General features: G+C 52.6%; 2 protein-coding genes across 10 annotated transcripts in view; one reads left to right on the top strand and one right to left on the bottom strand.

The window, feature by feature from the left end:
- CD177 (CD177 molecule) overlaps positions 1-949 on the bottom strand; it is a 203,451-nt gene extending 202,502 nt beyond the window's left edge. For 2 of the 3 annotated variants that reach the window (XM_084961079.1, XM_084961078.1), the window contains exon 1: positions 174-949. The gene's annotated coding sequence lies outside the window, so the exon portion shown is untranslated. The remainder of the gene's footprint in view (positions 1-173) is intronic. The other variant, XM_084961080.1, reaches the window with a different exon arrangement.
- The window catches only part of LOC146402378 (cell adhesion molecule CEACAM1-like), a 29,914-nt gene that overhangs the window by 2,539 nt on the left and 15,463 nt on the right, over positions 1-11,912 (top strand). For 2 of the 7 annotated variants that reach the window (XM_084961094.1, XM_084961096.1), the window contains exons 1-4: positions 1,684-2,267; positions 7,048-7,410; positions 9,934-10,212; positions 11,187-11,247. In XM_084961094.1, coding sequence (XP_084817220.1) covers positions 10,204-10,212; positions 11,187-11,247 — 70 coding nt within the window. In that variant the 5' untranslated portion in view covers positions 1,684-2,267; positions 7,048-7,410; positions 9,934-10,203. Of the gene's footprint in view, positions 1-1,683; positions 2,268-4,975; positions 5,085-5,707; positions 5,883-7,047; positions 7,411-9,933; positions 10,213-11,186; positions 11,248-11,912 lie in introns of those variants that run through there. The other 5 variants (XM_084961090.1, XM_084961095.1, XM_084961093.1 and 2 more) reach the window with 5 other exon arrangements.

Below are 11,912 nucleotides of genomic sequence, written 5' to 3'. Positions count from 1 at the left end.
CAGCCAGGCTCTGACTCCTTCCCCTGCACCAGGCTGCCTCCCCACAGGGGTCTGGGGGAAATCAAACCGACACTAAAAAAGGCCCTGGGCAAGGAGCCAGTACTCACCCCTGAGTTCCAGAACACTCTGAGCACAGCTCTGGGGCAGGCACCATGTTGAATGTGGGCCCTTACCTTCGGGAGTTTCCGTGCAGGCCAGGCTGAAGATCGGGCAGGAGCCACCCTGGAGCTCTCTGGGTGCCCAGCGGGCAGGAAGGCGCTTGTTCCTCTGCCAGGTGGCCCCCCAGGGGAGGCCCCGTCCCGACAGTCCATGGCCTCGTGGGGTGTGATCTCAGGTAGGGGGAGCCTGGCTGAGGCGCTGGGGCTCCGTTCAAGTCTCAGGCAAGGTCGGGGCTGCACGGAGCGAGAGCTGGGGGAGCGGTGTGAGCGAGTCATGGGCTCTCAAGACTCCGTGGGCAGAGGCACTCTCGGTCCTCCTCCCGAGCTGACCATGCTGCCCCCGGGGAGCAGGCTCAGCCCCTGAACGCCTCCTCTAGGCTCAAAGGGGCACGGAAGTTCTACCCATGGAATGTGGGGAAACTTGGCGAAATAGCCTGAGGTGGAGAAAACAGCACGGGCCCCAACCCGAAAGCTGAGGGCGCTGTGAGGCCGCTTAGTCCAAAGGCTGGTAATGGGGGGGGGGGGGTCTCAGCTCAGAGGCCTGTGTCCCCTACAAGAGCTGCGCCGTCTCCCTCAGGAACAAGGAGAAGAGGGTCATTTGGGTGTCTCAGTGCCAGGGCTGGTCCTGTGCTTTAGGAGGGCAGGGAGGAGGGGCGGGATGGGAAGAGCGGGTTCCATATCTGCTATTTCCAGCTGCTTCTCTAGGCCTCCGGAACCAAGTCTCGAAAGACGCCCTCAGGACAGCGACTCGATGGCAGAGGCCGCCTGGCCTGGAACGCCCAGCGGCAATTGAGCCTGTGCGCATGCGCAACCGTTGAGCCTCGTCTATTTCCCTCCTTTTCCCAGCCTCGCGCCACGCCCCCTCAGGCAGCCTGATCCCGCGAGGCGGTGTGTGGCTCCCGGCCAGTGCACAGGTGTTGATCACTCTATATCCACCATCACTGCCTGCAGTTCTTGCCGGGAGGGAAAGGGCAGAGAAAAGAACCCTGAGAAAGAGAACTATAGTGGTGCAGGAGAAAGACAGCGGAGGAAAAACCTTCCTCTGCCACAGGCTTTCAGGCAGAACTCCGCCTCAGGCGCTGTCGCCCTGCCTTCCTTACAATCCCCTGAAGACCTTGCCCCACCTTCCCGGAACCTACGCTAAAATGCGGCTCAGTGGCATCCCTGTCTCCCGCTCCAGCTGGTGGGTGGGGTGCGTTCTAGAGGATTTTAATTTAGGAAGGTGAGCGAAAAAATGACGCTGACACCCAACATGAGAAAAGATGGGCTTCCCTGCTGGGGAGACCCCCGCGGGACTCCCCATTAGTTCAGCTTGACACACAGCCTTGCTGCCTCCAGCGATGTACTTTTTGTTGATCGCAGACTGCACAGTGCTGGAGGGGGCGGGGCCTCAGGCCCTAGCCGAGGGGGGCAGGGTCTGGCAGTGCAGTGACGCTCGCTCGGATTGCTCAGGGGGCGGGACTCAGAGCAAAGAAAGTCTGGGATTGGATGGTGTGGAGGCTCCACCGCACCCGCCTTGCAGCGGGAATTGGCCCCGGATCTGGGACCTCAGAGGATTTAAGGAGTAAGCTAGGGAAATGGGACCGCCTTGGCCAGTGGGGCATGGGCCTCGAAGAGGGACAAAGAGGGGTACAAGAGCTGCAGGCGCCAGCGGTGGCTAAACCGCAAAGCCAAAGGTGAGTGGGAGAGGACAGCAGCCCTGAAGGAACCTTAGACATCCTACGGGAAACTGGGGACCAAGTGGCCTTGACTTCACTGCCAAGAGAACTGGGAAAGCTCTTGGACTGGCCCAGTGACGTCCTGTGTGGAGTGGGTACAGGAAAAATCCACTGTGAGAGGGGGTCATGTGAGAGGAAGATAGTACCCTGGCCACAGAGACTTATCAGTTGCCCAGTACCATCTTAGGAAGTGTGAACTGGAGTTTGACACTTGCCATCAGCCTCTGCATAGATTAAAGCATGAGCCACCGCAGCTGCCGACACACAACACCCCCTCAGCGGAGCTCAGTGAGCGGGGAGTGAGGCACTCTGTGCTCTGGGAAAACTGGAAGAGAGTCCAGGATGTGAGTGTTCCAAACCAGGATTCCTGCTCCTCCTCGGTACTCACTAGGTGAGTGTGGGCAACCTCTACCCTCCATGTTTCCAAGGTAGAAGTGGTCCAAGCCCAATTTTCAGGTCTCTGGCATCAATCAGATGGTAATGGGGAAGAGATTTAGCAACCGTTGCTCTGGGAGGATGTTTGGGATGAATCAGGGAAAAGTAAGAGGAAGGGATGCCCCGTAGTAGGGACTGCCTGGGGGAGGGGCACAGTACAGCTCAAAGCAGTCCTGTCCCACCATCCCTCATTCAATCCGCTCATCCATTCATTGTCAGTTCACCTGCTTCAGCCTGGCTGCCCTAGGACCTGACTTCCTGATACCTACTCCTAGGACCAGGGGGCCCAGGGTTGGCTTTGGACACCCTGACCATTGCTTAGGAGAAGGGAGAGCTGTCACCTTGGTTCTCTCCAGCGTCACATTATTTACAGATCTCAGCAGGCTGGAGACAAACTGATGGGCCAAACAGAGATGGTACAAGCCTCAGGCAGAGGCACACATGAAGTCCTTGCTGGATTAGGAGTATGCGTCAATCCAAGTGAGGACCTATGGGAGGTTCCTGTGCAGGAAGGAAACTGACAGAGCCCTCAAGCCCAGAGACCCCCAAGCTCATCATCCTCCCTGCCATAGACTTTATCATTAGCAAGGATAGAACTGGAGTTGGTCCAGATGCATAAGCAGGCTTAAGTAGGCTCGGAGCTCAGACTGGGGCCCAAGGGCCTTCCCTGTCACACTGTAAGACTCAGCCCCACACACAGGACATAGAGCCCAGAGGCAGTACAGACCATGGTCAAGAAAGGGAGACCTGGTTCCTCAGGCTATGAGGAGTGGGACACGGACAAGAGGCTCCCTCCTTCCCTGCCTCAACTTTCTGAGTTATAAAATGGGCGTGATGACAGGAGTGCCTATCCCAGTGCTGTTGTGAGGTTTGGAAGAGCGCAGTAGTGTGTTTGGCGCTGTCACACAACCAGCCCTCAGGAGGGATGGGGGTTATCCTTACCTTTGCCGCCATCTAGCCTGTGAGTTCCCTGAGAGCGGGGCTCTGTCTGCCCCACAGTTGCAGAGCCTGCTGTGCCAGGACACAGGCACTCAAATATTCATTCCATTAAGAAGGAAGGAATGGGTGAACTGTAACACGAGGATAATAGGGGATAATAATGATCGTGCTGCCCTTAGGGTTGTTGTGAGAAGTTAGAATCCTCTTGGGTAGGGCCCCCTGCACAGGGCTGAGCCCGTCCTACTCCCAAACCCATGGGCCTGCCTACTCCCAAGGGCTCATCCCCCCAATCCCCTAGATTCCCCTGTCGTTTCCTGAGGCCCTGCCCTGGTGCAGGCCTCTGCTGAATGAATCAGACCCACCCCAACTCCAAGGGCATCCTGGCTGGCTGGAGCCATCCTACTCATCAGTTTGGTCTGGCCAGTAACAGATGACACTAGTGTCATTATGATCACCCCATTTCCCAGATGATGACACTGAGGCTCTGAGGGAGCAAGGGCTCCTGGGCATCCTTGCCTGGCCAGTGTGGGCAAGGACATGGCCACCCCAGCCTCCTGAGGGCAGGGAATGTGTGAGCTCAAAACTGCCATGTGCCCCAACCTTGATTCTGGACCCAAAACTCTCCATTGGTGCAGGTTCTTTCAGCAGACACCCAACAAACCTTTACCTGTACCAGGCCTGGACTCTCATGGTGAGGACAGGTTCATGTTTGAGCTGGGGACACAGGCATTAATAACCCTCCCACAAGTCAGATATAATTATCTGATTATCTGAGTTTTCTCATCTGCCAATCTGTGGTGAATACAAGAAGGAAAATCCTGAGAAATGTAAGAGGGAGGCTTCCCAAGAAGGTGACACTGGACCCAAAGATGAGCAGATGGCTGCTGGGCAAAAGGGTCCCAGGGAAGTGGCAGCTTGCAGTACAGAGGGAGCTCACTGAGGGAGGGGAGGAGGAGAAGGAGCCAGGTGCACAGAGGCCCAGATTTAGACACCTGGTTTGGGAGGCTGTTTCCAGGATTTGGGGCTTTATCCTGAGAGCAAGGATGGGCCTGTTGAAAGGCTGGGAGTGTGTGACCAGATTTAAGTTTTAGAAAGATCCTCTGGCTACTTTGTGGAAAAGGCCTGGAGGGGGCAAAGACAGAGACACAGAAAGATTTGTCACAGTCATTAAGAGGAAGGGGCAGTGAAGGTGGGAGAAGGGCCAGATTCCTATGGTTTCTAGAGGGGCCAGGGGAACAGGACTTCATGATGGACTGGATGGGAGTAGGACGTGGCCAGGATGATGCCCAGGGTTCCAGCTGGAGAAAATGGGAAAAGATGAGTATACCCCCCAACACACGCACACACAGGCAAGATTTACATCTCTAGCTGCCCTGTCTCCCAGCAGCACCATCCTCTCCTCCAAGGACACACAGGAAACCTTTCCTTTCACACCTGGGAACTGCAGCTCCTCCTTTTCCTTTTTTTTCTTCTTCAACCATAGACTTGGCATAAGGAAGTTCCCGGGCCAGGGATCAAATCTAAGCCACAGCTATGACCTGTGGAACAGCTGCAGCAACACTGAATCCTTAAACCACTGAGCCAAGGTGGGAAAACCTATAGCTCCTTCTGACATCCAGCTCTGGGTCTTTGTCCTTGGAAACAGCCACCAGGCTGGTGACACTAAAGATGGAGGTCAGGTCCCCTGATCAGTTGTCACTCAGCTTGCCTCTTTCTCACCTCCAGAGTCATCTGTGACCTTCCTGCTGGGAGTAAATCCAACTCTCTCCAATTTTTGAGAACTGGGAAGAGCCACCCCGGGTGCCCAGCTGGGGTTCTGTGTCACAAAAGGAAAGTATCACAGGGTTTGGAGATGCCTGGCTCTGTGTGGTGCTGACAGACCCCAGGCCAGAACACAGCTGAGGGCAACACTGGGGTGGGTGGGGAGAAGCAGCCTCACCAGCATTGCAGGCTCTCAGCCAGGCTGGGCAGCATGTGATCCAGGCAGCTGTTGAAGCAGCTTTTCTAAGGTGTCACCTGGGCATTCTTGGTCCTTATAAAGTTCCAGAGCTGATTCCCATGCACAGTGGGGTGACATTCCTATGACAAGGCTTCCTGATGCTTCCCCCCCAACCCAGGCTCCTGCTCGGGAGGGAAAAGCCAGAAGGAGATAAGAGAGGGCTGTGTGGGAGGCTGAGAATGAATTCTGATCCATAGCTGTAGGGAGCCCATGACCCAGACACCACTGGGTTGTGCTTGTCCAAACAATAGTGTGTGTGTGTGTGTGTGTGTGTGTGTGTGTGTGTGTGTGTGTGTGTCTCAGAAGTGTCCAGGGATGGACATAGAGACAGAAGGAGAGGGGAAGGAGGGCACTGGGGAGGCAGGAACGAGAGGGGAGGGAGAGGGAGGGTCCTGGAGAGACCCCGCCCCCACCCACGTGACCCAGTGAAGTGCTCCTGCCCCAGGAGGAGGCCCAGCACAGAGGGAGGAAGGACAGCAGAGCTCACACCTCAGACAGCAGTGCTTGTGGGCCTTTCTGGAGCAGAAACTCTTCTCTCACAGGGAGGGACACAGCAGGCACCAGGCACCATGGAGCCCCCCTCAGCCCCTGGCCACAGAGGGCATGTCCCCTGGCACAGGCTCCTGCTGGCAGGTGAGAGGGGACAATTTTCAGGGAGTGGCTGGAGATGGGAGAACAGAGCCTGGTTGGGGTCTCCTGGGGAGACAAGGCTCTGAGAGGGGACTGGGGGCTTCTGTTTGGACCTGAGGGGAGAGGACAGAGGACCAGGGTAGGAGGGGGGAGGGGCTCAGCAACAGGAAAATCTTAGTGAACTGCAATTGGTGAGGGGCAGGACACCTACAGGTTCTGTAGGTCTTGCAAATTATTCTTCACTGAGCAATAATTGTTGAAAACTGGAGTTCCTGTCCTGACTCAGCGGAAATGAATCTGACTAGTATCCATGAGGTTACAGGTTCTATCCCTGGCCTCGCTCAGTGGTTGAAGGATCTGATGCTGCTGTGAGCTGTAGTGTAGGTCGCAATCATGGCTTGGATCTGGCTGTGGCTGTGGCTCTGGTGTAGGCTGGCAGCTACAGCTCTGCTTGGCCCCCTAGCCTGTGAACCTCCATATGCTGTGGGTGCGGCCCTAAAAATACCAAAAAAATAATAATAAAAATCATTGAAAACCGATGACAATACTAGTCATAATTATTGTCATAGAAAAACAACTCAGCCAGGGACACTAAACATTACATGACCCACCGACTTCAGAAAATGCAAATAAACACCAAGGTGTGGAGGGCCCTGGGGACAATGATTGCTTCATCACCAGGTGTTTGCAGCCTGTTCCAAGCACTCAGGGGACAAGAGAATCAGACAAGTCCTTGCCCTCACAGAGCTCACGTTCTATGGGAGGAAGACAGACAAGCAAAGAGATCCAGAATGTGCTATCAGTGCTGACAAGTGACTTGAAACAAAGCAGGAAAAGGTAGATATGAAGACGGAGTCATTAAAGCAGGTGATTGGGGAGGGCGGCTCCTAACAGCCCCCTGAGTGTGAGCAGGTGAGTGAGGGCTGTGAGGGAGTGAGCCAGGCACACACCTGGGAGGAGTATTCCAACCAGGGGAAATAACAAGCTCAGGGGGCAGAAGAAACGAGGTCATGCTGCTGACCATGCACCAGTAGGACACACACACATACATTCTACAAAAACATACAACAAGGCTGAGGTATAAATAGACCTGCTCAGGACCCAGGTCTATTTCCCATCCCAATGCATAAGTCCATATATTAACTGATTTCTCTCTCTTCCCTCCTAGGCTCACTCCTAACCTTCTGGAACCTGCCCACCACTGCCCAGATCACTATTGAATCAGTGCCCTTCAATGCTGTGGAAGGGACAAGTGTTCTTCTACTTGTCCACAATGTGACAGAGAATATCCTAGACTACTGCTGGTACAAAGGAGAAAGGGTAGAGACCAACCAGTTAATCGCATCATGTAGAGTGGACGCTCAAGCAAATACCCCAGGGCCTGCACAGAGCAGTCAAGAGACAATCTACCCCAATGGATCCCTGCTGTTCCAGAAGGTCGCCCAGAGTGACACAGGAAACTACTACACCCTACTTGCCACAAAGAGAGATAATCAGACTGAAAGTGTGACTGGACAACTCCGTGTGTACCGTGAGTGATTCTTCTCTGAACTCTGGGTGACGGGTGGGGTGAATTCTAGTCATACCCTCAAGATTGACAGGCTTGGACTGTGCCCCATCCCCTCTGCATTATATCCCATGTTGGGGATTTGAAAATTTAGTTCAGGACACACGCATTGGAAACAAAATTCAAAGAATCAAAATTCATTTCCTGGAATCCAGACCCTACAGACATTCTGTGCAAAAAGAAGGACCAGTCCAATGGCAGTAACTCAGCAGAGGGAGATCAGTCTCAGTCAACCCCCTGGGCCCCTCCCTGTGACCGTGACCATAAGGAAGACCCTGTAGGACTCAGTAGGGGCCTGGCCTCAGGGCCCCCCAGGATCCTCACCAAGAAGCTCAGCCCTGGGAAGCCCCCTCCCCAGACCCTGTCCCAGGGCCCCTGCCTCCAGTGACCCTAGAGGGTCTGTGCGGCAGGGCTGACAGGGAGCAGCCAGTTCCCAGCTGCCTGAGTCCCAAGGCTTTGAGCTGCTCACCAGTCAGGGCTCAGCCCCAAGAGCCACATCTGGGCAGGGGTGGAGCCTAGTCCTTCGCCTGAGACTCAGCATGAAAAGCAAGGTGGATCAGGTCCCCAGGCCATTAGCCAATTTCTATGGGGACTAACGAGACCCCAGAGGAAGATCAGTGTCCCCAGGGATGAACAAAGGAGAAAAGATGCTCCTGGCAGCTCCTTGTCCACCAGGACTCAGCCCCTGTGGACACAAACTATACTGGACAGTTTATTTGGCAACTCCTCTATGCCCAGCTTTAGGTTGTTAATTATGAATGATTTACAGTTAATATACAAACAACATGATAAGTCTGAAACCATTTACCATTCGTCTTATTTTATTACGGGGAAACTCAGGCACAGTGAATACAGTCACTGAATCAGGATCACACAGACACTAGTGGCAGATAAGTCACAAGAAGTGGGTCTGCATCTATAGCCCCCTCCTCTCCCACACCCTCAGGGCCTCATTAGATGTCTCTAGACCCCAAGACTAGACCTTGGTTCAGATCCTTTCTTCTGAGCATCCCCAGCTCAGAGGGAGAGATTCTGGTCTGGGGAGTGAGGCCAAATGGAAAATTAATCTGCATTTGCCAGAGAACTAAATTATCTGAGGCAGGAGTTCCCATCGTGGCGCAGTAGTTAACGAATCCGACTAGGAACCATGAGGTTTCGAGTTTGGTCCCTGCCCTTGCTCAGTGGGTTAACGATCTGGCGTTGCCGTGAGCTGTGGTATAGATTGCAGACGCGGCTCGGATCCCGCGTTGCTGTGGCTCTGGCGTAGGCCGGTGGCTACAGCTCCGATTCAACCCCTAGCCTGGGAATCTCCATATGCCACGGGAGTGGCCCAAAGAAACAGCAAAAAGACCAAAATAAATAAATAAATAAATAAATAAATAAATAATCTGAGGCAACAATCCAAGCCAGTGCAGACAAAGTCCAGGCACCTTCCTCAGATGGCAGATCCACATCTCCCCACACTAAACTTGAAATGTGTTTCCTGATGTGTTGGAGGATAAAGGAAAGCACTTGTCATTCTCAGTCCCCACTCTATACCTGCAACCAGCACAGGACCCATGTGCAACACACACAGCTGCTTTTGTGAAGGAGGGGAGGAGTAAATGGTGTGGGCATCTCCCCACGAGGGAGCAGAAGCGTGAGTGGCCAGACCCTCTTGGATCCTGCACCCAGGAGGCAGTCTCTACAGAGGTTATGGGTCTTTCATTCATTCATTCACTTATCATTCCCTCCTGCCTGCCTATCTGCTCACTCTTTTCTCTCTCTCTCTCTCTCTCTTTTTTTTTTTTTTTTTTTTTTTGGGGTTTGGGCTGCACTTGCAGCCTATGGAGGCTCCCAGGCTAGGGGTTGAATCAGAGCTGCTGCTGCGGCCTATGCCACAGCCACAGCATCGAGGAATCTTAGCCACGCCTGCAACCACAGGTCACAGCAATGCCAGATCCTTAACCCACTGAGCGAAGTCAGGGATCGAACCCGCATCCTCATAGATGCTAGTTGGGTTCATTACTACTGAGCCATCATAGGAACTCCATCATTCTTTTCTCTTTGATTCACTGGACTCTGCCCTACCATTTATGGGGCCACTGCCTCATGTCAGTCATTATGAAACCCTTGGAGAGAACTGCCCACCTCCAGACTCTGAGTACTGAGCTGACCTCTGAGCTTTCTTCTGGTCTCCCCTTGTTTCTTTCTGCTCAAACCCCAAGTTCCCAGGCCAGGCTGGTCAGGGAAGAACCAGACACCTGCCAGGTGGTCTCCGACTTCCACCTGGTTCTTTCCACAACTCAGTCCAGAAGACGCCCGTGCTTTCTCCTAGATATAGAGCAGGTGGCCTCACATTCTCATTTGTCTTGGGATACACAAACCTGCCTGATTCTTTAAAGACTCAGGTTGACTGAGAGGTGAGAGATGCCAGCTCTGACTGAAGACACTCTTGGAGGAGTCAAAGGTATAAGAAAGGCAATGTTCTCTCTGTTACCTGCACAGCGGTGTTACCCAGGCCCGTCATCACCAGCAACAACCCCAACCTCGTGGAGCACAAGGACACTGTGGTGTTAACATGTGAACCTGAGACTCAGCACACAACCTACAGGTGGTGGATCAACAACCAGAGCCTCCCCAGCAGCACCAGGCTGGACCTGTCCAAGGACAACAGGACACTCGCTTTAGTCAGCATCAAAAGGAACGACGCAGGACCCTATGAGTGTGAAACCCAGAACCCAGGGAGTGCCGCCTGCAGTGATCCATTCACCCTGAATGTTATCCGTGAGTAACTTTGGTTCCTATATGGCCTCAGCTGCCCACTGAAATCCACACTGCTAGAGGTCATACCCATTCCCCTCAGGACCAAGTGCCTAGATTGTCACCCTTGGACCCACAGATGCGACATGACTTCCTGTCCCGGGCAAATCAGGACAGGCCCAGCCTTGAGCTAAGACTGGGAGGGGATGTGTAGCTCTGCATTGAAAGGCTCAGGATCACTATCCTGTGATGGGAGAAAGAGATTTGTTAATGTCTCAGACTCAGAGTGAGGGAAAATGAGGGGCGGTTATTGTCAGAAAGTTTTAAAACGAGATTATACCAAGTTCAGAAGGACACTGTGGCCTTTACACACTCCAGGAGCTTCCTCCTCCCTCTGATTACATCACACATGGCTTTATGCTCTCTGCTCCAAATGGCCCAGGCACTCCCACATTTTCCCCCTCAGACTCCTATGATCATCCAGAGGCAACCTCAGCCTCTCCAGCCGTGTAGCCTCTAACCCAGCCGCTCTGTTCTTGACTTATCGCTGGGAGGCCCCAGCGATCACACAGGACCTTTATCCTCAACATTGCTGCAAATGATAGTGGATTCTATAGCTGCCTTGTCCATAACTCTGTCACTGGCCTCAGTAACACCACGGTCAAGGCTATCACAGTCTCTGGTAAGTGACCCCTGGACCATCGTTACCAAGCTGTGTGATAGAGCCTGTAGATTTTCAGAGAAGAGTCCGAAAGAAGTTACTTCCCAACTTCCCAAAAGTTACAAGCAAATCCCAAATGTGTGCCCAAACCCTCCCACTATATCTCAGCAGGCCCTTCCTCTCCTTGCTGTCTGGTTTTTCCTGGCAGACCTTGAGTCCAGCCTGGATGTGGGGAGAGGGTTCTCTCAGCCTCATGTGTGCAGTGGCGGGCACATTGCAGATGGGAAAAGATGAAAGGTCCTCAGGGTTAATTTCTTTTTGTTGTTGAATTGAACAGGTGGACATTAGAAGTTCCCATCGTGGCACAGCAGAAATGAATCCAACTAGGAACCATGAAGGTATGTGTTCAATCCCTGGCCTCGCTCAGTAGGATAAGGATCCAGCCTTACCATGAGCTGTGGTGTAGGCCGGCAGCTACAGCTCTGATTCGACCCCTAGCCTGGGAACCTCTATATGCCATGGGTGCAGCCCTAAAAAGACAAAAGCCAAAAAAAATTAAAAAAGAAAGAAAGAAAAAGTGGACATTAATCTCTTACCAGATGTGATTTGCAAATGTTTTCTCCCAATCCGTGGGTTGCCAGCACCCTCTTGATTTTTGCCCTTTGATACACAGAAATTTTCTTTTGATATAATCCAATTTACCGGTTTTTTTCTTCTGTTGTCTGTGCTTTTGGTATCTTATCTCAGAAATCATTAGCAAATCCAGTTTCAAGAAGTTTTCCTCTATGTTTTCTTCTAAGACTTTTATACTTTTGACTCTCATGTTTAAGGATTTTTTTTTCTTTTTATGGCCATACCTTCAGCATATGGAAGTTTTATATTCACCAGTTTGCTTAATTTTTTAGATTCCACATCTAAGTGATATTATACAGTATTGGTCTTTCTCTAGCTGACTTATTTCACTTACCATTATACCTCCAAGTCCATCCATATTGTTGCAAATGACAAAAAATTTTTTTTTCTTTTTAGGAAAAACCTGCATGTGCCCCAGTGGCATATGGAG

The sequence above is a fragment of the Sus scrofa genome, chromosome 6 (genome assembly GCF_054392235.1).
Source record: "Sus scrofa isolate SSC_HxYL_T2T_F1_AM1 chromosome 6, Sscrofa_HxYL_maternal_Yorkshire_Landrace_v2.0, whole genome shotgun sequence".
Lineage (NCBI taxonomy): Eukaryota > Metazoa > Chordata > Mammalia > Artiodactyla > Suidae > Sus > Sus scrofa.
This window is presented reverse-complemented; position numbering and strand designations above follow the sequence as displayed.